The sequence below is a fragment of the Oryctolagus cuniculus genome, chromosome 5, assembly GCF_051225735.1.
Source record: "Oryctolagus cuniculus isolate XC-2025 breed Fujian yellow rabbit chromosome 5, ASM5122573v1, whole genome shotgun sequence".
Classification (NCBI taxonomy): domain Eukaryota; kingdom Metazoa; phylum Chordata; class Mammalia; order Lagomorpha; family Leporidae; genus Oryctolagus; species Oryctolagus cuniculus.
Window position 1 is genome coordinate 155,148,328 of NC_142871.1, and position 26,696 is coordinate 155,175,023.

The 26,696-nt window shown below is 43.2% G+C and overlaps 1 protein-coding gene and 1 long non-coding RNA gene across 2 annotated transcripts in view; both read left to right on the top strand.

Moving 5' to 3' along the window:
* LOC149126810 (uncharacterized) overlaps positions 1–7,331 on the top strand; it is a 75,718-nt gene extending 68,387 nt beyond the window's left edge. The window contains exon 4 of the long non-coding RNA XR_016234788.1: positions 7,214–7,331. This is a non-coding gene — a long non-coding RNA (uncharacterized LOC149126810). The remainder of the gene's footprint in view (positions 1–7,213) is intronic.
* A 2,920-nt stretch (positions 7,332–10,251) lies between these two features.
* Positions 10,252–26,696, top strand: part of LOC103349690 (ankyrin repeat domain-containing protein 26) — a 43,475-nt gene continuing 27,030 nt past the window's right edge. Inside the window, 1 exon segment of the mRNA XM_089334423.1 lies at positions 10,252–10,584. Within this exon segment, the coding sequence (XP_089190549.1) occupies positions 10,433–10,584 (152 nt within the window). The 5' untranslated portion in view covers positions 10,252–10,432.

Below are 26,696 nucleotides of genomic sequence, written 5' to 3' on the forward strand. Positions count from 1 at the left end.
GCTGGGTTATATGGTAGATCTATATTCAGATTTCTGAGGTATCTCCATACTGTCTTCCACAGTGGCTGTAATAGTTTACATTCCAGCCAACAGTGAATTAGGATACCATTTTCCCCACATCCTCACCAGCATTTGTTGTTTCTTGATTTCTGTATGAAAGCCATTCTATCTTGGGGTGAGGTGGAACCTCATTGTAGTTTTGATTTGCATTCCCATGACTGCTAGTGACCCTGAGCATTTTTTCATGCATCTGTTGATAATTTGGATATCCTCTTTTGAAAAATACCAGTTCAAGTCCTTTGCCAATTTCCTAACTGGATTGTTTGTTTTGTTATTGTTGAGTTTCTTGAGCTCATTATAGATTCTGGATATTAATCCATTTTCAGTAGCATAGTTGGCAAATATTTTCTCCTATTCTGATGGTTGTCCTGTCACTTTTCTGAGTGTTTCTTGTTCTGTGCAGCAGGTTCTCAATTTGATATAATCCATTTGTCAGTTTTAGCTTTGATTGCTTGTGCTTCTGGGGTCTTTTCCAAGAAGTCTTTGCCTATGCCAATGTCCTGCAGGATTTCCCCAATGTTCTCTAATAATTTGATTGTATCAGGTTGTTGATTTAGGTCTTTGATCCATTTTGAGTGGATTTTTGTGTCAGGTGTAAGGTAGGAGTCTTACTTCATACTTCTGCATATGGAGATCCAATTTTCCCAGCACCATTTGTTGAAGAAACTGTCCTTGCTCCAGGGATTGATTTTAGCTCCTTTGTCAAAGATAAGTTGTTTGTAGATGCTTGGATTGATTTCTGTTAATCTGTTCTATTGGTCTAGCATCTGTTTTTGTACTGGTACTAGGCTGTTTTGAATATAACTGCCCTGTAGTATGTCTTGAAGTCTGGTATTGTGATGCTTCCATCTTTGTTTTTTTGTTGTATTAGATTACTTTAGCTATTCAGTGTCTCCTGTGTTTCCATTTGAATTTCAGCATCATTTTTTATAGGTCTGAGAACAATGGCATTGGTATTTTTATCACATTAAATCTGTAAATTGCTTTAGGTAGCGTGGACATTTTGATTATATTGATTCTTCCAACCCATGAACATGGAAGATTTTTCCTTTTTTTGTTTCTTTTTCTATTTCTTTCTTTATTGTTTTGTAATTTTCAGCATAAAGATCTTTGATGTACTTGGTTAAATTTATTCCAAGGTATTTAATTTTTTGTAGCTATTATGAATGAGATTGATCTTAGAAACTCAATCTCGGCCTTGGCATTGTCTGTGTATACAAACACTATTGATTTTTCTGTATTAATTTTATATCCTGCTACTTTACCAAACTCTTATGAGTTGCAATACTCTCTAGGTGAAGTCTCTTGGATCCTCTATATATAGAATCATGTCATCTGCAAATAGGGATAATATGACTTCCTCCTTCCAAGTTTGTATCCCTTTGATTTCTTTTTCTTGCCTATTGGCTCTGGCTAAAATTTCTAGTACTAAATTGAATAGCAATGGTGAGAGTGGACATCCTTGTCTGATTCTGGATTTTAGTGGTAATGCTTCCAACTTTTCTCCATTTAACAGGATGCTGGCCTGTTTGTCATAAATTGCCTTGATTGTGTTGAGGAATGTTCCTTTTATACACAATTTGCTTAAAGTTTTCATCATGAAAGGATGTTGTATTTTATGAAATGCTTTCTCTGCATCTGCTGAGATAATCATATGGTTTGTGTTCTTCTGTTTGTTAATGTAATATATCACATTCATTGATTTGAGGAAGCTGAACCATCCCTGCATACCAGGGATAAATCTCACCTGGTCTAGATGCTCTTTCTAATGTGTTGTTGGATTTGATTGGCTTGAATTTGGTTGACGATATTTGCATCTATGTTCATCAGGTAAATTGGTCTATATTTCTCTTTCTCTGTTGCATCTTTTCCTGGTTTATGAGATAAGGTGGTGCTGGCTTCATAGAAGGAGTCTAGGCATATTCCATCTCTTTTAACTGTTTTGAATAGCTTGAAAGGAGTTGGAGTTAGTTCTTCTTTAAATATCTGGTAGAATTCAGCTGCGAAGCCGGCTAGTCCTAGGCTTTTCTTTGTTGGGCGGGGGTGTCTTTATTACTGATTCAATCTTTGTCTTGGTTATTGGTCTGTTTAGCTGTTCTGTGTTTTCATGACTCCTTTTGGGAAGATTGTATGTGCCCAGAAATCTATCCATTTTCTTCTAGGTTTCCCAATTTGTAGGCATACAGCTCTTTGTAGGAATTCCTGATGAATCTTTTTATTTCTGTGGTATCTGTTATTACATTTCCTTTTACATCTCTTATTTTATTGATTTGGATCTTCTTCACCTTTTTTTTTTTTTTTGCCATGTGTATCAATTTTGTTTATTTCTTTGAAAAACCAGCTCTTTGATTTGTTGATCTTTTGAATTTTTTTGTTTCAATTTTTTTCCTTCTCTAATTTTAATTATTTCTTTTCACCTTCTAATGTTGGTTTTGGTTTGTTGTTGTTTTTCTAGGTCCTTGAAATGCACTTATAGCTCATTTATTTTGTTTTTTTTTTCAATTTCTTTATGTAAGCACCGATTGCTATAAACTTCCCCTTAACAATGCTTTTGCTGTATTCTATAAATTTGAATATGCTGTGTTGCCATGTTGATTCATTTCCAGAAATTTTTTGATTTCTCTTTTGATTTCTTTTGTGATGCACTATTCATTCAGAAGAACATTTTTCAGTGTCCATGTATTTACATACATCCTAGAGATTCTTGAGTCGTTGATTTCCAGCTTCATTCCATTGTGGTCAGAGAAGATGCGTGGTATGGTTTCAATTTTTATGAGTTTGCTGAGACTTGCTTTACGGCCTAGCCTGTAGTCTATTCTATAGAAGGGTCCACACACTGGTGAGAAAAAATGTGTATACTGCAAGTGTAGGATGAAAAGTTCTGTAGATATCCATTAGATCCATTTGGGTGTACTGTTGATTAACTATTGTTTCCTTGCTGATTTGCTGCGTAGTTGCTTTGTCCATTGCTGAAAGTGGGTTGAAGTCCCCATTACTATTGTATTGGAATCTATGTCTCCCTGTAGATCCATTAACATTTCTTTTAAATAGACAGGTGTCCTGTAATTGGGTGCATATGAATTTATTATAGTCATATCTCCCTGTTGAATTGTTCCCTTATTCATTGCATAGTGTACTTCTTTATCTCTTTTAAAAGTTTTGTGTTAAAGTCTATTTTTGATATTAGGATGGCTACACCAGCTCTTTTATCATTTTCACTAACGTAAAATATCTTTTTCCACGCTTTCACCTACATTCTCTAAATATCTTTGTTGCGAGATATGTTTCTTGTAGGCAGCAAATAGGTGGGTCTTATTTATTAGTCCATTCAACCAGTCTGTATATTTAAAACAAAAAGATTTCTTTATTTATTTGAAAGTCAGAGTTACAGAGAGAGGTAGAGACACAGAGAGAGAGGTCTTCCATCCACTGGTTCACCCCCCAGATGGCCATAATGGCCGGAGCTGCACCAATCCAAAACCAGGAGCCAGGAGCTTCTTCTGAGTCTCCCATACGGGTGCAGGGGCCCAAGGACTTGGGCCATCTTCTACTGCTTTCCCAGGCCACAGCAGAGAGCTGGATTGGAAGAGGAGCAGCTGGCACTAGAACTGGCACCCACATGGGATGCCGGAGCTTCAGGCCAGGGCGTTAACCCACTGTGCCACAACCCTGGACCCCAGTCTGTATCTTTTAACTGGAGAATTGAGGCCATTTACATGTCAATAGGAAACTATTGATAAGTAATGCCTTGGCCCTGCCATTTTTCCATAAGTATTGCCATTGTTTACTTTGGATTTCTTTTCTACTTTTACTGGGAGATTTTCTGCCTTCACCTTCTTTCTTAGTGATGACCATGTTTCTGTGTTTTTGCATGTAGCACATCCGTAAGCATCTTTTGTAAGGCTGGATGGGTGGTGACAAATTCTTTCCATTTCTGTTAGAGGTCTTTATTTCAACTTCACTCGTAAATGAGTTTTGCAGGATAGGGTTTCTAATGAGACGTCAGCTAGGAGCCTAATTAGAGGTCCTCTGAAAGTAATCTGGCATTTTCCTCATGTACATTTTAGCATCTTTTCTTTATATGTTACTGTGGAAGTTTGACTACAAAGTTTCGTGGTGAAGCTCTTTCCTGGCCAAGTCTGTTAGGAGTTCTATGTGCTTCCTATTTTTGTATGTCCCTTTCTTTATCCAAATTGGGGAAGTTTTCTGTAATTATTTCACTAACAGGCCTTCTAACCCATTCTCTCTTTCCACCTTCAGGAACTCCTAAAACCCATATGTTGGGACATTTGATAGTATCCCATAAATCTCCAACACTGTTTTTAAGTTTTCTAATTTCTTCTCTTTTTTTTAATCTGACTGTAAAATTTCCAGAAATTTGTCTTCTAACTTGGTTATTCTCTCTCCTGCCTCGCTGAGTCTGTTGTAAGACTTTGTACCACATTTTTTATTTGCTCTATTGAATTCTTCATTTCTAATATATTTCATTTTAATTTCTCTTTAAAATCTCAATTTCATTCATGTCATGTATGGATTTCTTTAATTAGTGAATTTGCTTCTCATTGCTTCTGAGTAATCCTATGATTAATCGTTTGAATTCCATCTCAGGCATTTCCTCCATCTCTTCATCTTCATGTTCTAATATTGAAGTGTGTATTCCTTTGGGGTATGGCCATGTTTTCTTCTTTTTTTCTTGTTTCTTGCTTTTCTGTGTTTCTTTGTTTGGCATTTGTAGAGATACTTGTGGGTTTTTTTCCTCTGTTTGCTTTTATCTTTGAAATATGCCTCTGTCGCTTAATGGAATGTCTGCTCTTTCAGTAAATACCCAGAGGTGTGTGCTGCATATGGCCAGGGATCTCTGAGCAGTACTCCAGGGTAGAGCAAGCATCGAGGGTGACACCCAAGTTAGGCATAGCAGATGTCCTCTAGTTAACAGAAGGGGAGATATGGTCACCTTTGTTTGTCTTTACACCCTCACCTCTTCCAAGGGGATCGAAGCGCAGATGTTAGCCCTCTGTGTCTTCAGTACTCATCACTGCTACTGTATGGACTGCACAAAGGATCTGTGCAGTCTTCACTGCAAGCCTGGATTCCACTGTAATGACCCACCCCAGGCAATCAGGGAGCTCTGAGCTCGTGGAGCTGCACACAATGATTGCCCAGAGACCCAGCTACATCCTGCATCATCTTGTGCAATCACAGAATCCCCACAATCTCAGCACACAAGGCTCCCACAGTCATGGGGTACAGAGGATCTGCTCTGCCTTGCTATTCTGTCCAGTCCGCAGAGAGGCAGATGTTCCCAGAGCCAACTGCCTGTGGGTGCTCCACCTAGGTGGTTTGAGCCCCAGAGCCTGTGGTATGTTTGGAGGCTGAGGGAGCCTCAAAGTCCTACGTGAGTTCCCAGTCCCCGTCAATCCTCCCAGCCAGACTCAACGTTGGTAGGGTACGTGGATTTTTCCCTCTGCTAGAATGTCTGGGTCACTTGCATACACAAGCCGGTTACACCGGGACTGCTGCCAACAGTACTGCTGAGAAGATGGCATCTTGTCTCAACCAGTTGGTGTGCATGTGTGCAAGGGTTTCTGCTGCTGTCACTTCTGCCCAAAATGGCATCCACCCTCAGCCAGTTGCCAGGCACCATTGTTGGGGGATGGGGTGAGGTAAACGTGCCCTCTTTTTTTACTGGATCAGTAGGCGCCCTCTCCTTCCTAGGCCTCCAGGCTGTGCTCATACCACACTCTCTCTCTCTGGCTGTATCACCAGTGGCTCCGGTTGCCGCCGTCTGAGCTCACCTCAGTCTCCAGAGCTAGTGCCTTCTCTGGCTCTGGGCTGCTGGAGTCACGTGTTGTGTCCATGTTTGTGCTACACATCTGCACCTTGCACATAGATCCACGGTGTTCCTCTTCTTTCCATAGAATTTCCACTGTGGTTTTCTCTCTAACTCTCCCTTGAGAATGTACTTCCTATACTTTATTAATATTATAATGATGATGATGATGATGATGATACATCCCTGGTCAAGTGCAATATGCCATTTCCTATTCTTCCTTCTTAGAATCTTCAATACATCTACTTTTTAACATTTTCATTCATTTCTGTGATAGGATTATGAGATTTTCATAATTTTCATAATTATTTTCATAATTTTCATAATGTGTCTTTATAATTTTCTACAATAAATATGTATTACTTTTATAACCAGAACAGAGGATTTTTAAAGAATTTATGTTTCCAGAATGGCAGCTGTGTTGAGTTCTTCTCTGCACAGTTAAATGGCAGAAAAATGTAAAAGACATAGTCCTAACCCAGCACTCCTGCAGGAACTCAACAGCTAATCAACAGTGCCCAAGACAGGGAGGAGAATCAGACCTCAGGCCACTGACCATCCCTACTGTGCCCCTGTTCAGGGACAGCACTGCCCTGCAAGCACAGAGGTTGTCACAAAGACATTCTGGGGGCAAATTAGAGAAAAGATGCCCCTCTCCCTGAAGGGTCATGACCCGCTCCATGATGCACAGATTGACAGCCGCACATGGACTGGGTTTCAGCCCTGTTTAAATCCTCAGCCAGGAGTCCTACTCTGGCCATATCTTTATCCACCTCAGAGAACTGCCCCACCACCACAAGGCAGGCCTCTCTACCTGAGTGTAAAAGGCAAACAAGCAAAGTTTGAGCTTCTTGTAGCTGTGAGCTCACAAGCACCCCCTGTAACCCAATGTTCCCCACACCTGGTCCAAGGCAGAGATAAGAAATATCACTGTGTCATATGATGGGACACACTGTTATGTGACTGACCCCAAACCAAAGGGCCAGGGAGGAGTAGAGTAAGGGCTTGGGAGGAGCCTCCTGATTGCTGCTCCCGGGTTTTCAGCCTCCGGGCCCAAGCCTGGCCCCGAGGGCCATCCTGGTCCCTCATATCCTCCCCATCATTGCCAAATGCCAACTCAGGCCTCATGTGCATGCCTGTGCCTGTATCTACAGGGCACCCTGACTGTGTCTGTCTGCAGTGTCCCCTTGGCTTTTTGCTGCCTCCATCCAGGGGACAAGTCATCAATGGGCAGGCTGGTCACCGGGCAGAGGGTGACTCTCATTTCTTGAGAATTTACTCTGTGCATGGTGCATCATGTGCCTCTCACATTTGTGTCCCTAGGCTCATCCTCAGCAGGCACCATTGGTCCTAATTTGCCAGTGAGAAACCTGAGACTCAGGAAAAGCAATGAGGTTCCCAAGATCACACAGACAGGATGGAAGCATCAGGGTTGGGACTCAAATCTCATCAGGTGAGCCCTTCATGCCCCTTCATGTCGGTTTCACAGGGTGAAGAAGAAATGCAGACACAACACTGGGTTAGGAAACCACATAGTTTATTTTATTTACGAGTCATGTGTGATAATTCAAGAGCAAGCCTAGGAAGAGAAATCCAGCTGGCTGTGTGTTCCTGCAAGCAGGGATCCCTCTGTTACTCCAGGCCTGGGTTCTCAGGTGAGGGAGATAGATGGGCATGCACTGCATCTCAGCAGAGGAGTGACCCTTGGGCAACACAGCACCCTTGCCCTATCTGCAGGAAGAGCTCCCCCACCTCCTGCCATGCAGACATGGGCCACTGAGGTACCCAAGACCTGGTTGAATCCAGACGCTGCAGTTGTCCCAGCAGGCAAGGCTCACAGAGGGAGGGGTCCCTGTTGGGGACAGTAAACAATGCCTGCCAACCCAGCAAGGCAAGAGGAAGGCCAGCTACAGCTTCATGATGGCCCTTGGATTCTCTCCCAGCACTACTGGCTGTCCTGCATGCACTGGGTGAGAATCTGCCACCAACAGGGCAGCCTAGATCTACCAAGAGACAGTAAAGGAAAGGGGTAGGGCAGGAGAAGGGAGCAGGTGTTTACTTTATCCCTTTCATCTTCCCACCACCCCGGTAAGAAAGCATTAACACAGCCCATTTTCCAGAAGAGGTTGTTGCCCTGAGCTGGGAGGACTCTTGCTAGAGGGCAGATGGCTAGAGAGAACTACATTTAAATACAGGTGGTGGTGGGACTCCCATTTCTCACTGTTCCATGGCTCCACTCCAAAAGGAGGTGTCTGGAGCCAACATTGTAACACAGCAGGTTAAGCCACTGTCTGTGACACCAATATCCCATATGAGCACCAGTTCAAGTTTCAGCTGCTCCACTGCCAGTCCAGCTCCCTGCTAATGTGCCTGGGAAGGCAGCAGAAGATGGCCTGAGTACTTGGGCTCCTGCCACCCACATAGGAGACCTGGATGGAGTTCCAGGCTCCTGGCTTTGGCCTGGTGCAGCCCTGGTTGTTGTGGGCATTTGGAGAGTAAACCAGCAGATAGGAGGTTCTTTCTCTCTCTCCCTCGCTCTCTTCTTACATTGAAATATACATTTTTTAAATTTTATTTTTATTTATTTGATGTACAGAATTACATAGATAGAGAGAAAGAGAGGTCTTCCATCTGCTGGTTCACTCCCCAATTGGCCACAATGGCCGGAACTGCGCCAATCCAAAGCCAGGAACCAGGAGCTTCTTCCAGGTCTCCCACATGGGTGCAGGGGCCCAAGGACTTGGGCCATCTTCCATTGCTTTCCTAGGACATAGCAGAGGGCTGGATCAGAAGAGGAGCAGCCTGGACTTGAACCAGAACCCATCTGGGATGCTGATGCAACAGGCGGAAGCTTAGCCTACAATGCCATAGTGCCAGCCCCCGCCAAGGATTAATAAGCTCATGTCTGCAGCTGAGGAATGAGGCAAGGAGCATTACAGGATTTTCCTGGTTCAGAGAGGCTGTCCTGCTCCCCTGCAGGCCCAGCCTTGGCAGCAACACCTCAGTAACCCAGCCCCATAACCTCCAGTGCTTCCACATGCACCCAGGTGGCTATTCCCCCATGACCCTGGATCCTCTCACTTGAGGTTCTGAAAGTCAATGTCAAGTCCATTTTTAGGAGCATGTGGGTTCCAGTTGCAGTAATGCTGAATCTCTGAGGACTTGGCCAGAGCAGTCAAATCAATGTGAACTTCACTTGAAAAACTGTGAGTGCCTAACAGACTGCACGCACTGCACCACCCTGTGAGCTCCCAGGGGTGCTGGGGCAGCATTCGGAGCCCTGTGCCCAGCTCTGGAAGCCAGAACAAGGCTCAGTTCTCTCCTCTCCTGGGGAAGCAGTGATTCCCCAAGGGGAGCTCCCCACCAGCCTGATTGCTGTGACTGTTGTAGTAAATCCCACAACAATCCTACTAAGCAGGTGCTGTTATTATGTCCACTTTGCAGATGGGGAAATTTAGACAGGGACCAAGTAACTTGCCCAAGGATTTCAGGTAACCAGGACTGTGCTGCTGGGCGGTCAGCCTGTTAGCCCTACTTCTAGGCTACGGCGCCTCCTTGAGCCCTTTGAACTGGGCCAACTGAGGCTGAGGGAGCTCCTGGCTGCTGGATATCACACAACTAGGCAGTGGCAAGGCTGGACTCAGGACCTGTGATTCCTTTAGGAGGAATATCTGGAGTGTATAAAGGGACAGTGAGGGGCACTTAACAACACAGACCTGGCCAAGAACACGGCGCCCCATTTGTAAGCTCTAAGCACCGCCACTGTCTAGGAAGCCAGCACTGCCAAGGGCCCAGGTCAGCTCATAGCCAGCACACTTCAGCTCAGTGTAGAAGGGGGCACTTTGCAGAAGCAGGTCCTGTCAGCATTGGGCCTTACTGCAGGGAAGTAGAGGATGTTAAGAGCTGCTTGCATCCCTCCAAAATAAAGCATGGGTTAATAAAGATTCATTTAGGGGAAATTACAGCAAAAAAAAAGAAAGAAAACTTGAAGACCAGCTGGGCCTGCAGAAATGCATTTTCATGTCTCCTGGCAAATGCGCACTGATCTCTTCTCCTAAGTTTGCAACTGATACGGCCAGTTTCTAAAGTCGAGAAAAAACAATTTTATTATAGCTGTTAAGTTCCCATGGAAACCAGCTAGGACCCAGAGGAATGGGGAACTGAAGGATAAGGCGATTTACAGAGAATTAGGGGAGTTTGCTGAAGTCCCAGGCAGGAATCCCTTAAAAAAAAAAATGTGCCCTACAGTCAGCTGCATTCGAAAGCAAAGCAATCACTCAAAAGTGTCCTGCAAATAACGCGCTGATGTCTTCTGGCCGCGGACTTCCGTGCGCATGCGCGCCAACTCGCCCGCTAGACGCGCAGGAGCGCGCATGCGTTTACCGGCGTTGCTTGGTGACAGTCGTTGTGCGCTGAGACTGAGGAATCGTTGGATTTTTCTGCTGGGAACGTTGAAGCGAAACGGAGGGCTCGGCCATGAAGGTTTTACCTTCCCATTCAAGAAGCGCGAGTGTCTCCTGATCTGTCCCCTCCGGCGTGAGGATGGCAGACGGGACTCGGGCCCTGCCCGGGAACCGCTTCCCTCACAAGGGTCTCGGGAAGCCGCGCGAAGCTGCCCGTGAGGGTGAGGGAGCCGGAGGGCAGCAGCTCGTGCTGCTCCGGAAAAGTGGCGGGAACTGTGGGGAGCAGGACAGGTACAGGGAAGGCGCTTTCTCTCTCCCAGGTCGCTCCCTGCCGTGGTTTGCTTTTAATGGGCGCATTTTATTGTATATACTGTATATATATTATGGAAAATGTCTCCTGAGAGAAATAGTTTCCCTTATATGTCAACTCCAGAGCCAGTAATTCTTTTGGCAAAATCCAATATCCGTTTCATATTAGTGCACATTTATGTATACACATTCTTTAATGAGGGAACTTAAATGGGAATGTGGAGAGGGACGATGGCTGTATTTTACTGAGATCTGCTTTTGTCACAATGTGAGCTCTTTATATGTTTATCTGTTTTACATAAACAAAGTAGATATAACAGGGTTATAAGTTTTTTTGTTACCCATGCCGCCTTTCAACTACTCTTGTGATATTAGTTCGCAGTGCCTTAAAAACAAAGACATGCTAAAAATTGTGCTACCAGTTTTCATAAGGTAATCATTTACTATCGGTTGAAAAGACAAATGAATGGAACTTAAATCCAGAAACTCCAAAGTATATGTAAGAATTTAGAACTTGATACTGGTTATATTTCATATTAGGAAAAGATGGGGGCTGGCGCTGTGGCATACCCACCTTCTGCAGTGCCGGCATCACATATGGGCACACTGGTTCCAGTCCTGGCTGCTTCACTTCCCATCCAGTTCTCTGCTATGGCCTAGGAAAGCAGTAGAAGGTGCCCCAAGTCTTTGAGCCTCTGCACCTGTGTGGGAGACCAAGAAAAAGCTCCTGGCTCCTGGCTTCGGATCAGCCCAGCTCCAGCTATTGTGGTGATTTGGGGGAGTGAACCAGTGGATGGAAGCTCTCTCTCTCTCTCTCTCTCTCTTTTTTTCTCCCTACTTCTGCCTTTCAAATAATAAATCTTTTTAAAAAACAGGAAAAGATGAATTATTTATAACTGAAATGTATGTTGACTAGGGAAAACTAGCTAGGTTTTAATGTCATAAACCCAAGTTGCTATTGTAATAAAAAAAAAAAACTTAAAATATGCAACATGGGAAAAGTACCAGGAGAAAATACAAATTCTTATCAATAATTTTTTTGTTGAAAAAGAAGTTACTAAGGGCCGGCGCCGCGGCTCACTAGGCTAACCCTCCACCTTGCGATGCCGGCACACCGTGTTCTAGTCCCAGTTGCCCCTCTTCCAGGCCAGCTCTCTGCTGTGGCCCGGGAGTGCAGTGGAGGATGGCCCAAGTACTTGGGCCCTGCACCCCATGGGAGACCAGGAGAAGTACCTGGCTCCTGCCATGGGATCAGCGCAGTGCACCGGCCGCAGCGCACCGGCCACGGTGGCCATTGGAGGGTGAACCAACGGCAAAGGAAGACCTTTCTCGCTGTCTTTCTCTCTCACTGTCCACTCTGCCTGTCAAAAAAATAAAAATAAATAAAAATAAAAAAAAGAAGTTACTAAGAATTAACTCAAAAGTATTCTGAAGGTTTGATTTATCAAAGTAACAATCAAAACCTCCTGGACTGGGTGTTAAGTTTAGCAGCCAAGATGCTTCTTTGAATGGCCACATCATAGGAGTGCTGAGGCTGATTTTGGTGCCACCTCATCTTCTGCCTTCATGCTAATGAGCAGCTAGGGAAACACCAATAATGATTCAAGTACAGTATCCCTGCCATCCATGTCAGAGATCCATACTGACTCCTATGCTCCTGACGTTGGCCTGGGCCAGCACAGCTGTTGTAGACACTTGAGGAGTGAACCAGTAGGTGGAAGATCTTTCTCTCTCTCCTCCTCCTCCTCTTTCAATAAAAGGAAAAGAAATAAAATAAATCTCATGTGGATCCCACATCTTAGCCTGGATCTACATGGTGAGATATCATTCGAGGCTCTTGTTTGTCTTTTTCTGTTAGACAGTATTGTTTGGGTCCAGTTCAAATAATGTTGTAAGAACCAATTTTTGTTCTCTGATACCAGATGTTTACCCAGGGCCTCTTTATTTGTGTAGCACCTTTTCTTAGATTGTAGAATGTCCTATGTCACTCCCAGAGCAGGAATCACAATGTGGTTGTTCCCTTAAGTTATCTGTTTTCTGTAATAAACTCTTCCTTCCTTTTTTAAAAGATTTATTTTATTTATTTGAAAGACAGAGTTACAGAAATGTAGAGACAGAGAGAGGTCTTCCATCTGTTGGTTCATTCCCTAGATGGCCACAACGGCCAGAGCTGCGCCGATCTGAAGGCAGGAGCCAGGAGCTTCTTCTGGGTCTCCCATGGACTTGGGCCATCTTCTACTGCTTTCCCAGGCCATAGCAGAGAGACTGGATCGGAAGTGGAGCAGCTGAGACTAGAACCGGCACCCATATGGGGTGCCGGCGCCTCAGACGGAGGATTAACCTAGTGCACAACAGCACCGGTCGCTGCCTTCAGTCTTTACACTGTTTGCAGATATTGTCACTTCTTTACTGAAGTTTTTCCCCTCGTCAATCTGTTCATTTCTAATATTTGGAACCATTTTCCAACAAGATGATATCCCTCAGCTAGGTAGTCAGGGTAGGAATGGAGGGCAGTGGCTGCAGGCAGCACAAGCTGCAGCAATACTAATGAGCTTTGTTTATCTGCTGGTTTTTGGAGTCTCTTTACCATTTGCAGTTCTCATCTCTTCTTTACTGAAGTGTTCCTCCAGTCAGTCTTCTCAGTTCTAATTTTGTTTATTTAGAATCCTGTTCCAGGCAAGGTGGTATTTTCTGGCCAGGGCACTGGGGTAGGGGTAGAAGGATGCTGTGTTTCTCTCTCTCTGCTAGTTTTTGGTTTCTGTGCTGCTTGTTGTTCCTGTCACTTCTTCACCGAAGCTTTTCCTGGCAGTCTTCTAGAAATGAGTTTTTTTTCTCTTATTGTTTGAAACTTTTCCTGGCTGAGATGGATGTAGATCCTCTGTTTTCAGCTATGTTCCGTCATTTGTGTTTTGCCAAAACAAAACAAAACAAAAGTAAAATATGTGGGTAGTAGATATAATTCTTGCCCATTTGTGATAAATCACCACAATTTAAAATAAAACAGACAATACTGCAATTTATTTCCTTGAACAGTAATAGAGATGTTTGGGCATAAACTGTCTGAACAGAGCAGCTTATTAGTGTTATATAGTTTGAGGGGAAGAATGCAATTTAACAACTGATAGGTTTGCAAAGGCATAAGGGGATTGATATCAATCTGTCACAGCAGCTTGGTTATCAGAGTAAGACTGCTGTTAATTGGTAGGCACTCAAGGTGTATTTACAATGTGAGCTAGTGTCTGATTAGCTGTCTTTGTTTTTTTATCCCATTTTCTTTTTTGAAAATTTTTTAATTTAAATTTTTAAAAATTTTATTTAAGGAATAAAAACTTCATGCATTTCATATATACAAATGTAGGAACATAATGATTCTACCCACTCTATCCTCCCTCCCACCCCCACAACCACCCTTCTTCCTCCCTTTCCTATTCCCATTCTTATTTTTTACAAAGATCTATTTTCAGTTGACTGTTCCTTTTAAGCTTTATTTATGTACTTGTAGGTAGGGTTACAGAGAGAGAGAAAATTTTCCATCCACTGGTTCATTCCCCAAATGGCCACATGGCTAAAACTGGGCCAATCCAAAGCCAGGAGCTAGGACCTTCTTCTGGGCTACCGACACAGGTTAAGGGCCCAAACACTTGGGTCATCTACTGTTTTCCCAGGCCATTAGCAGAGAGTTGGATTAGAAGAGGAGCAGCCAGGACACAAACGGGTGCCTATATGGGAGGCTGGTGACACAGGTGGAGGCATAATCTACTATGCCACAGTGCTAGCCCCTTCAATTAGCCTTATACTCATAAGATTAACTCTACACTAAGTAAAGAATCCAAACAATAGTATGAAGATTTAAAAAATTCTGTTCTTCAACAGTCGAGTCAAGGGCTATTCAAAAATCATCACATCTCAAAGTGTCAATTTCACTTCTATAGATTACCTTCTGGGTACTCTATTAGTTACCACAGATTAGGGAGAATGTATGGCATTTGGGGATGGGCTTATTTCACTGAGTATAATGATTTCCAGTTGTATCCATTTTGTTGCAAATGACAGGATTTCATTTTTAACTGCTGTGTAGTATTTCACAGTGTATATATACTATAATGTCTTTATCCAATCTTCAGTTGATGAACGTCTGGGTTGATCCCATACCTCAGCTATTATGAATTGAGCTGCAATAAACATAGGGGTACAGATAACTCTTTCATATGCTGATTTCTTTGAGTTTGAATAAATTCACAGGAGTGGAATGTCTGAGTCATATGGTAGATCTATATTCAGATTTCTGAAGTATCACCATACTGTCTTACACAGTGACTGGACCAGTTTACATTCCAACCAATGGTGGATTAGGGTACGATTTTCCCCACATCCTCATCAGCATTTGTTATTTGTTGATTTATCTATGAAAGCCTTTCTAACTGGGGTGAAGTGAAACCTCATTGTGATTTTGCTTTGAATTTCCCTGATGGCTAGTGATCCTGAACATTTTCTTTTCTTTTTTTTTTTTTTTTTTTTTTTTTTTTTTGACAGGCAGAGTGGACAGTGAGAGAGAGAGAGAGAAAGGTCTTCCTTTGCCATTGGTTCACCCTCCAATGGCTGCTGCGGCCGGCGCACTACCTCCGGCACACCACGCTGATCCAATGGCAGGAGCCAGGTACTTCTCCTGGTCTCCCATGGGGTGCAGGGCCCAAGTACGTGGGCCATCCTCCACTGCACTCCCTGGCTACAGCAGAGAGCTGGCCTGGAAGCGGGGCAACTGGGACAGAATCCGGTACCCCAACCGGGACTAGAACCTGGTGTGCTGGTGCCACAAGGCGGAGGATTAGCCTAGTGAGCCGCGGCACCGGCGATCCTGAATATTTTCTCATGTGTCTGTTGGACATTTGAATTTCCTCTCTTGAAAAATACCTGTTCAGACCCTTTGCCCATTTCTTAACTGTATTGTTTCTTTTGTTTTTGAGTTTCTTGAACTCTTTATAGATTCTGGATATTAATCCTTTATCAGGGACTGGCACTGTAGCATGGCAGGTAAAGTGGCTGCCTGGAGTACCAATATTCCATGTGGGCATTGGTTCAAGGCCTGGCTGCTTCACTTTGGATTCAGCTCTCTGCTGTGTCCTGGGAAGGCAGTAGAGGATGGCCCAAGTCCTTGGGCCCCTGCACCCATATGGGAGACCTGGAGGAAGCTCCTGGCTCCTGGCTTCAGATCCGCGCAGCTCCTGCTGTTGCAGCCAATTCGGGAGTGAACCAGCAGATGGAAGACCTCTCTCTCTCTGCCTCTCCTTCCTATCTCTGTGTAACTTTTTCAAATAAATAAATCTTTTTTAAAAATCCTGTATTAGTTGCATAGTTTGCAAATATTTTCTCCCATTCTGTTGGTTGCTTCTTCACTTTGCTGAGTGTTTCTTTTGCAGTGCAGAAGCTTCTCAGTTTGATATAACCTCATTTGTCAATTCTGGCTTTGATTGTGCCTAGAACTCTTTGCCGTTATCAGTGTCTTCTGTGGTTTCCTCAATGTTCTCTACTAATTTCATGATTTATAAATTGAGGTCTTTAATCCATTTTGAGTGGATATTTGTGTATTATGTATAGTAGAGGTCTTGTTTCATACCTCTGCAAGTGGAGGTCCAGTTTTCCCAGCACCATTTGTTGAAGAGACTGTCCTTGCTCCAGGGATTGATTTTAGCTCCTTTGTTAAAGATGTGTGCATGGATTTCTGGAGTTTCTATTTAGTTTGATTGCTGTCCACATCTGTTTTTGTGCCAGTAGTAGGCTGTTTTTGAATATAATTGCCCTATAGTATGTTTTGAGATCTGATACTGTGATTTCATCATCTTTTTTTGCTATTTAAGATTGCTTTGGGGCCGGCGCTGCGGCTCAATAGGCTAATCCTCCACCTAGCAGCACTGGCACACCGGGTTCTAGTCCCGGTCGGGGCGCCGGATTCTGTCCTGGTTGCCCCCCTTCCAGGCCATGGCCAGGGAGTGCAGTGGAGGATGGCCCAAGTGCTTGGGCCCTGCACCCCATGGGAGACCAGGAGAAGCACCTGGCTCCTGCCTTCAGATCAGCGCAGTGCGCCAGCCACAGCGCACCAGCCACAGTGGCCATTGGAGGGTGAACCAGCAGCAAAGGCAGACCTTTCTCTCTGTCTCTCTCTCTCTCTCTCTCTCACTGTCCACTCTGCCTGTTAAAAAAAAAAAAAAAGATTGCTTTAGCTATTCGGGATCTCTTTTGTTTCCATATGAATTTTAGCTTCATGTTTTCTAGATCTGAGAAGAATGTTGGTATTTTGATTGGGATTGCATTGAATCTGTAAATTGCTTTCAGTAGAATGGACATTTTGATGATGTGATTCTTCTAATCCTTGATCATGAAAGATTTTTACATTTTTTGTTTCTTCTGTTTCTTTAATGTTTTGTAGTTCTCATTGTGGAAATCTTTGATGTTTTTGGTTAAATTTATGCCAAGGTATTTGATTTTTTTGTATTGTGAATGAGATTGATCTTAGAAGTTCTTTCTCAGCTATGACATTGTCTGTGTATACAAAGGCTATTGATTTTTGTGTTAATTTTAGATTCTGCCACTTTACCAAACTCTTTCATGAGTTCCAGTAATCTCTCAGTAGAGTCTTTTGGATCCTCTATATATAGAATCATGTCATCTGCAAATAGGGATAGCTTGATTTCCTCCTTCCCAATTTGTATCCCTGATTTCCTTTTTGACTAATGGCTCTGGGTAAAACTTCCAGAACTATATTGAATAGCAATGGTGAGAATGGGCATTCTTGTCTGGTTCTGGATCTTAGTGGGAATGCTCCCAGTTTTTCTCCACTCAGTATGATGCTGGCCATGGGTTTGTCATAGACTGCCTTGACTGTGTTGAGGAATATTCCTTCTATTCCCAAGTTGCTTAGAATTTTCATCATGAAAAGGGGTTGTATTTTATCAAATGCTTTCTCTGCATCTGTTGAAATACTCATATAGTTTTTATTCTTCTGTTTGTTATTGTGATGTGTCACATTGATTTGCAAAAGTTGAACCTTGGACCAGGGATAAATCCTTTGGTCCAAGGTAATGAACCCTCTGATGTGTTGTTAGATTCGATTAGCTAATATTTTATTGAGGATTTTTGCATCTATGTTCATCAAGGATATTGGTCTATAGTTCTCTTTCTCTATTGTATCTTTTTATGGTTTAGGAATTAAGGGAATGCTGGCTTCATAGAAGGATTTTAGAAGGATTCCTTCCCTTTCAATTGTCTTGAGTAGCTTGAGAAGAATTGGAATTAGTTCTTCATTAAAAGTGAAACCATGGGGCTGCCACTGTGGCGTAGCAGGTAAGACTGCCTCCTGTAGTGCCAGCATCCCATGTAGGCTCTGATTCGAGTCCCAGCTGCACTGCTTCACTTCCAATCCAACTATCTGCTATGTCCTGGGAAAGCAGTAGGAGATGACCGAAGTGTTTGGGCCCCTGCACCCACATGGGAGACTGGAAGAAGCTCCTGGCTCCTGGCTTCGGATAGGCTGAGTCCAATAGCAGCAGATTGCAGCCATTGCAGACATTTGGGGAGTGAACCATCGGATGTTTTCTTTCTCTGCCTCTGCCTCTCCGTAACTCTGCCTTTCAAATAGATAAATCTTTTCTTAAAAAAAAAAAAAGTGAAGCCTGTGTGAAGTCATCCTGTCCTGGACTCTTCTTTTTTGGGAGGGCCTTTATTAGGGATTCAATCTCCATCTTGGTTATTGGTTTGTTTAGGTTTTCTTTGTCTTCATGACTCATTTTTGGTAGATTGTATGTGTTCACAAATCTATCCATTTCTCCTAGGTTTCCTTATTTGTTAGCATAGAGCTCTTTGTAATAATTAACACTGCTTTTGCTATATCCCATAAGTTTTGATATGTTGTGACAACTTGTCCCTGCCCATTTTCCATAAATATTTCTATTGTTTACTTTGGATTTCCTTTGTACTTTACTCGAAGGTTCTCTGCCTTCACATTCTTTCATAATGATGGCTATCTTTCTGTGTTTCTTTGTATAGCACATCTTTAAGCATCTTTTGTAAGGCTGGATGAGTGGTGATAAATTCTGTTTCTTTTTGTTATTTAAGGTCTTTATTTCAACTTCATTCATAAAGAGAGCTTTGCAAGGTACAGTATTCTGGGTTGATAGTTTTTTTCTTAAGACTTGGATTATGTCTCTCCGTGCTGTGCTAGCCTGTAGGGTTTCTGATAAGTCAGCTGTGAGCCTAATTAAAGATCCTCTGAAAGTAATCTGGTAGTTCCCTCATGCACATTTTAGAATCTTTTCTTTATGTTTTACTGTGAAAGTTTGACTACAGTGTGATAATGTGTCATGATGAAGTTCTTTTCTGGTCATGTCTGTTAGTTCGGTGAGTTTCCTCTATGTGAATGTCCCTTTCGTTCTCCAAATTGGTGAACTTTTCTATAATTATTTCACTAAATAGGCCTTCTAATCCATTCTCTATTTCCACACCTTTAGGAATTCTTTAAGACCCCTATGCTGGGTCATCTGATAGTATCCCATAAATCTCCAACACTGTTTTTTTAAGTTTTCTAATTTCTTCTACCTTTTTTTGTTCTGACTGAAAGATTTCCAAAGATTTGTCTTCTAGCTCTAATACTGAATATTTTTCCTTCTGTCTCTGTTGTTCAGGCTTTCTACCACACTTTTTATTTGCTCTGTTGAATTTTTCATTCCTAATATTTTATTTTGATTTCTCTTTAAAATCCCATCTTTAGGAGAAAAATTTTCATTTGTGTCATTTTGGATTTCTTTAATTTGTAAGTTTGCTTCTCATTTTTTTCTGAGTAATCCTATGATTAATGTTCTGAATTCCATTTCAGGCATTTCATCAATCTCTTATTCTAATAAAGTTTTATTGTGTTCCTTTGGTGGTGGTGGGGGGGGTCATGTTGTCTTTCTTAATGTTGTTTCTTGAGTTTCTCCATTTATTTCTGGGCATTTGTGGAAATACTTTTTGGTTTTTTCCTCTTCTGGCCTTGTCTTTGAACTATGTCTCTGTGGCTTGGTGGAATATCTGCTCTTGCATTGAATACCCAGAGGCATATGCTGGACGTGGCCAGGGAGCTCTGGTCAGTGCTCCAGGGCAGGGTGAGTATCGAGAATGACATCCAAAATGGCCTAGTAGTTATCTTGTTAACAGAAGTGGGGTATGGTCATCTCCGTTGGTATGGTCACACCTTCACTTCCTCTCTTCTGAGGTGATTAATGCCTTGATATTAGCTCTCAGTGGGGATACTACTCATCTGTACTTCCACATGGACTGCACAAAGGATCTGTGCAGTCTTCAGTGTGAGAAGTGACCCAGCCCAGGCAATCAGGGAGCTCTCAGCATGTGGAGCCACTCACAGTGATTGCCCAGAGACCCAGCTACACCCTGTGCCTTCTCATGCAGTCACAGTGTTCTTACCGTCTCAGCTCTAAAGACGCCCACAGTCACAGGGTACAAAGGATCCACTCTGCCCTGATAGCTTTTCCCATCCACAAAGAGGCTGAGGAGTCCCCAGAGCCATTGCCTGTGGGTGCTCCACTGAGGTGGATTGAGCCCCAGAGGCTGTGATATGTTAAGAGGTTAGGGGCACCTCACAGTCATATGTGGGTGTGCAGCCCCCTATCATTCCTCCTAGCCAGACTCAAAGTCAGTGGAGAACACAGATTTTTCCCTTTGGTAAAATCCCTGGATCACACACATTCTCAATACCTGCCAGCCACAGCCCTACTCATTTCATAGTTGTACTGGGCGCGTACAAGTCTCTGCAGGCGGTACTGATGCCAAATTGGCTCCTTCCCCTGCCCGTTGCTAGGTGGGTGCGGCCAAGCTGCTGCGGTTGCCTCTGCTGACGAAAAGGAGACTGTCCCTTCAAGTTACCGGGTGCGCACACAAGTCCTGTAGCTACCTTCTTATGTCTAAAACGGTGTCCGCTATGTCACAGCTGACTGCCACGCACCATTGTGGTGGGATATGGGGAAAAACATGCCCCTTTTCTTTTTCTCTGGGTTAGCAGGTGCCCTTTTCCCCTTAGGACTCTGGGCCAGACTCAAAGACAGTGTATAATACTAGGTTCTCCCCCCAGCTATATCAGCAGTGGCACAGGCCGCTGCAGTCTGATCTCGCCTTGCTTTCCAAAGCTGGTGCTTCTTCTGTTTCAGGGCTACTGGGGCCATTTGTTGTGTCTACTCTTTGCTGCGCATCTGCACCTTCCACACAGATCCACAGCATCTTTCCTGCTTCCGCAGAATCCTCCCTCTCTCTCTCTCTCTCTCTCTCTCTCTCTTTCTCTCTCTGTCTCTCTTTGTCTCTCTCTCTCTCTCTTTAAGATTTTTGCCCATCCCAGAGCAGACCACCCTGTCACTATTCCACTGTCTTGTCGTCTCCTGGCTGTCTTGAATAGGCAAGAGACTGATATTGGCTAATCAGAGACAAAAGGTCATTGTTTGAATACGTTGAAAACTGGTTCTGTATGTTTGCCTCTTATCATGGCTACAGGTCAGTCCTTTTATAACTTTGAGGCAACGTTAACTAGATGCTTTCTGATTAAAAGTTGCCTTTTGTGGTGGGAACTTAGATTAGCAATTAAGATGCTGGTTTAAATACCTGATTAACCATAAGAGAATACCTGAGTTCATACCTAGCCCAGGTTCCCATTCCTGCTTCCTTCCATTGCCTGGAAGGCAACAGTGGTATCTCAAGGAATTGGGCTCTTGCTACACATGTGAGACATGGATTGATCATATGGCATGATTCCAGGTTTCAGAGCAAGCAGTCCTAGTCCACCTTGGGTGATGGGGACATTCGGGAGTGAATCAGCAAAGGAGACCTCCCTCCTTCTTCCTGTCTTCGTCCCTATCAGTTTGTCCTTCTCTTTTTCTTTCTTTCTTTTTTCTCTCTCTCTTTTTATTTTTTTTGACAGGTAGAGTGGACAGTGAGAGAGAGAGAGACAGAGAGAAAGGTCTTCCTTTGCTGCTGGTTCACCCTCCAATGGCTGCCGTGGCCGGCGCGCTGCGGCCAGCGCACCGCACTGATCTGATGGCAGGAGCCAGGTACTTATCCTGGTCTCCCATGGGGTGCAGGGCCCAAGCACTTGGGCCATCCTCCACTGCACTACCCGGCCATAGCAGAGAGCTGGCCTGGAAGAGGGGCAACCGGGACAGAATCCGGCACCCCAACCGGGACTAGAACCTGGTGTGCCGGCGCTGCAAGGCGGAGGATTAGCCTAGTAAGCCGCGGTGCCAGTGACTCTTTTTCTTTCTATCTCTGAATCTGAAAACAAAAATTTGCTTCCATTATCCATATGTAAAATTTAAACTATTTCATATTTTAGGATAGTAGACTTATTTTAGAAGGCCAGGTCAAGAGGAGTTATTAAATAATGGCTCTAGTAGGATCTCCTTTTTTAGATGCTTAAATTGAACTAGAAAAGTTATTTCCATATTTTTTGTAGTTGGTAACTGGCTTTGTTTTATTATCAGTACTTTTAGGGACTCATACTCAAATTCTAACACAATAAACTCCATTAAGAAATTTCAGTTTTGTAAATTTATGTAGGTAGATGACAGTGATATTCATAGGCACATGTCCATTCCATAAAAATATAACTGTAGCTTCCTGTTGGTAAATCTAGCTTTTGCCCTAGGATTAGATAATAGGATAAATGGTTATAAAAATATTTTGGGGCTGTGGCATAACAGGTAAAGCTGCCTGTAGTGCCAGCACCCCATATGGGTACCAGTTCAAATCCCAGATGTTCCACTTCCAATCCAGCTCTCTACTATGGCCTGGGAAAACCGTGGAGGATGGCCCAAATCCTTGGGCCCCTGCACCCACATGGGAGACCTGGAGGAAACTCCAGGCTCTTGGCTTCAGATCGGCATAACTCTGGCCATTGCAGCCAACTGGGGAGTGAACCAGTGGGTGGAAGACCACTCTTTCTCTCTGCCTCTCCTTCTCTCTCTGTGTAACTCTGACTTTCAAATAAATAATTTAAAAAAAAATCTTTTACTTTCCATCAAAACAATTAAGAGGGACCAGCACTGTGGCTTAGCAGGTAAAGCCGCCGCCTGCAGTGCTGGCATGCCATATGGGCACCAGTTCGAGTCCTGGCTTCTCCACTTCCAATCCAGCTCTCTGCTATGGCCTGGGAAAGCAGTGGAAGATGGCCCAAGTCCTTGGGCCCCTGCACCCATGTGGGAGACCTGGAGGAAGCTCCAGGCACTTGGCTTCAGATCGGCATAACTCTGGCCATTGCAGCCAACTGAGGAGTGAACCAGTGGGTGGAAGACCACTCTTTGTCTGTGCCTCTCTTTCTCTCTCTGTGTAACTCTGACTTTCAAATAAATAAATTTAAAAAAAAATCTTTTACTTTCCATCAAAACAATTAAGAGGGACCAGCGCTGTGGCTTAGCAGGTAAAGCCGCCGCCTACAATGCCAGCATGCCATATGGGCGCCAGTTCAAGTCCTGGCTTCTCCACTTCCAATCCAGCTCTCTGCTATGGCCTGGGAAAGCAGTGGAAGATGGCCCAAGTCCTTGGGCCCCTACACCCATGTGGGAGACTCAGAGGAATCTCCTGTTTCCTGGCTTCAGATCGGCATAGTTCTAGGTGCTGCTTGTTTCCTCCTGAGTTCTTCTTTCATGTATCATCTCCTCTTCAAAGCCTTTTCTGTGATCAGGTATAATTTTTCAAAATTAAATCTTTTTATAAACTTCTTTATGTGGTACAGATAAAGAGAGAGAGATGGGGAGAGTGTGAATGTGTTTGTATGTTCCTAATCTATTGTTTATTTCCCAAATGTCCACAATGGCCAGGAATGCACAGGGTAAATCTTGAAAATCAGGAACTAGATCCTGGTCTGCCACATGGGTGGCAGCAATTCAACTATTTGAGCCATCTCCTGCTGCCTCCTAAATTCTGCTCTGTCAGGAAGCTAGATTGGCAGTCTAAGATGAGAATCAAAATTAGGCACTCCAGTATGAGATGTGAGCATAGTATCTGTTGTGTTAACCACTGGGCAAAACACCCACCTCAATATCAATTCATATATCACAGGGTATCATAATTGTATATTTACATACTTTTGAAGGAGAATGTGCTCTTCAGAAACTCATGGAAAGAATATTATTAATATGCATGGATTTGAAATTTTTTTCCCAAAGAAACCTTTTATTTAATGAGTACAAATTTCATAAGTACAACTTTAGGCATATAGTGATTTTTCCCACAATACCCTCCCTCCTGCCTCCATTCCCACCCCACCTCGTCCTCTCTCTCCCATTTCCTTTCTACCATTTTCCATGAATATTCCTTTGATTAACTTTATACACAGAAAACCAACTCTGTACTAAGTAAAGATTTCAACAATTTGCACACGTGCACACACACACACACACATACACAAACTGTTTGAGAACAAGTTTTACAGATAATTCTTATAATGCAATTCATTGAGGACAGAGGTCCTGCCTGGGAAGTAAGTGCACAGTGACTCCTGTTGTTAATTTAACAATTAACTCTCTTTTGTGTGGCATCAGTGATCACCAGAGGCTCTTGACATGAGCTGCCATGGCTATGGAAGCCACTTGAATTCAAAATCTCTGTCAGTATTTAGACAAGGCTGTAAGCAAAGTGGAAGTTCTCTCCTCCCTTCAGAGAAAGATACGTTCTTCTTTGATGACCACTTCCTTCCACTGTGGTCTCACAGAGATCCTTCTTGTAGGACATTTTTTGCCACAGTGTCTTAGCTTTCTATGCCTGAAATCCTCTCATGGGCTTTTCAGCCAGACCAGAATGCTTTAAGGGCTGATTCTGAGATCAGAGTGTGGTTTAGAGCAATTGTCATTCTATGAATCGGTTGTGTGGACTGCTTCCCATGTTGGAACATTCTCTCCTTTCTAATTCTATCTATTATAATTACCAGACCATTGATCTTATTTATATGATTCCTTTAACACTTAAACCTATCTATATGTATGATCGCTTTAACACTATATATGGAATCTGGAACCAACCAAACTTAGACCAAGCCATGTCACAGGATACAAGGGGGCTAGGGACTGCACCCCTCAACTGGAACAGCAGAGGCAGACTGAGACCAAAACCATGCATACGAAGGGTGGTGGTGTAAGGCCAGGCTGTGCCTGGTTCTCCTCACCCTTCTCCGTTTCTTCTTAGAGGCTCTACAATGGGGTCATGTTAACTTTATAATGAGAATTTTTTGTACTACTGCTAACAGGCTGGGCACAAGTGAGACACCAGAACCCTGGCCGTTATGCATCTGTCCAAACCCACAGAAGGTGCAACACCAAGAGTGAGCCCTAATGTAAAAAAAAAAAAAAAAGCGAAAAGAAAAGACCACTATATATGATAACTTTAACACTTAAGATGTCATTTTACTACCAAACTTAATGGAATTTGGGCTCCCATGGCAAGTTTTTAAACTGTACCCTTAGATATAAGTCCATAGGAATGTATGCAGAGCTATACAGCTTTCCACTTACAAACTTCCTTCTCCCTGTCTTATTGCCGCTCTTATTTTTTACTGATCTATATTTTCAATTGTCTTTATACATATATGATTAACTCTATGTTAAGAGTTCAACAAATAGTACGAAGAAGAGAAAAGATGAAAAAAAAACTTCGACAGTTAAGACAAGGGCTGTACAAGTCATTGCTTCTCAAAGTGTCAATTTCACTTTTACAGATTTCGTTTTTACTGCTTTATTAGTTGTCAGAAATCAGGGAGAACATATGGTTTTTGTCCCTTTGAGACTGGCTTATTTCACTAAGTATTATGATTCCCAGATTCATCCATTTTGTTGCAAATGACCAGATTTCATTTTTTTCTCTGCTGTGAAGTATTCCATAGAGTATATATCCCATAATTTCTTTATCCAGTCTTCAGTTGATGGGCATTTAGGTTGATTCCATGTTTTTTTTTTTTTTTGACAGGCAGAGTGGACAGTGAGAGAGAGAGACAGAGAGAAAGGTCGTCCTTTTGCCGTTGGTTCACCCTCCAATGGCCGCCGCGGCCAGCGCGTTGCGGCCGGCGCACCGCACTGATCCGATGGCAGGAGCCAGGAGCCAGGTGCTTTTCCTGGTCTCCCATGGGGTGCAGGGCCCAAGCACCTGGGCCATCCTCCACTGCACTCCCTGGCCACAGCAGAGGGCTGGCCTGGAAGAGGGGCAACCGGGACAGAATCCGGTGCCCCGACCGGGACTAGAACCTGGTGTGCCGGCGCCGCTAGGCGGAGGATTAGCCTAGTGAGCCGCGGCGCCGGCCTGATTCCATGTTTTAAATATTGTGAACTGAGCTACAATAAACACAGGGGTGTAGATAGCTCTTTTATTTGCTAATTTCATTGCTCTTGGGTAAATTTTTGGCATTTCTGTTCTGTTCCGTTGGTTATCCATCTGTTTTTGTGCCAATACCAGGCTGTTTTGATTATAACTGCCTTGTAATATGTCTTGAAATCTGGTATTGTGATGTCTCTGGCTTTGTTTTTATTGTAGAAGATTGCTTTAGCTATTCAGGGTCTCTTGTGTTTCCATATGAATTTCAGCATCATTTTTTCCAGATCTGAGAAGAATGTCTTTGATATTTTGGTTGGTATTGTATTGTATCTGTATATTGCTTTCAGGAGAATGGACATTTTGATGATATTGATTCTTCTATTATATGAACATGGAAGATTTTTTGTATCTTCTTCTACTTGTTTCTTTAATGTTTTGTAATTCTCTTTGTAGAGATCTTTGACACCCTTAGTTAAATTTATTCTGAGGCATTTGATATTTTTTATAGCTATTGTGAATGGGATTGATCTTAGAATCTCAATCTCGGCCTTGACATTGTGTATACAAAGACTGTTGATTTTTGTGTATTGACTTTATATCCTGCTACTTTACCAAACTCTTCTGTGAGTTCCAATTTTCTCTTAGTGGAGTGTTTTTCATCCCCTGTGTATAGAATCATGTCATCTGCAAATATGGATAGTTTGACTTCCTCTTGCCCAAATTGTATCCCTTTGATTTTTTTTCTTGCCTAATGGCTCTGGGTA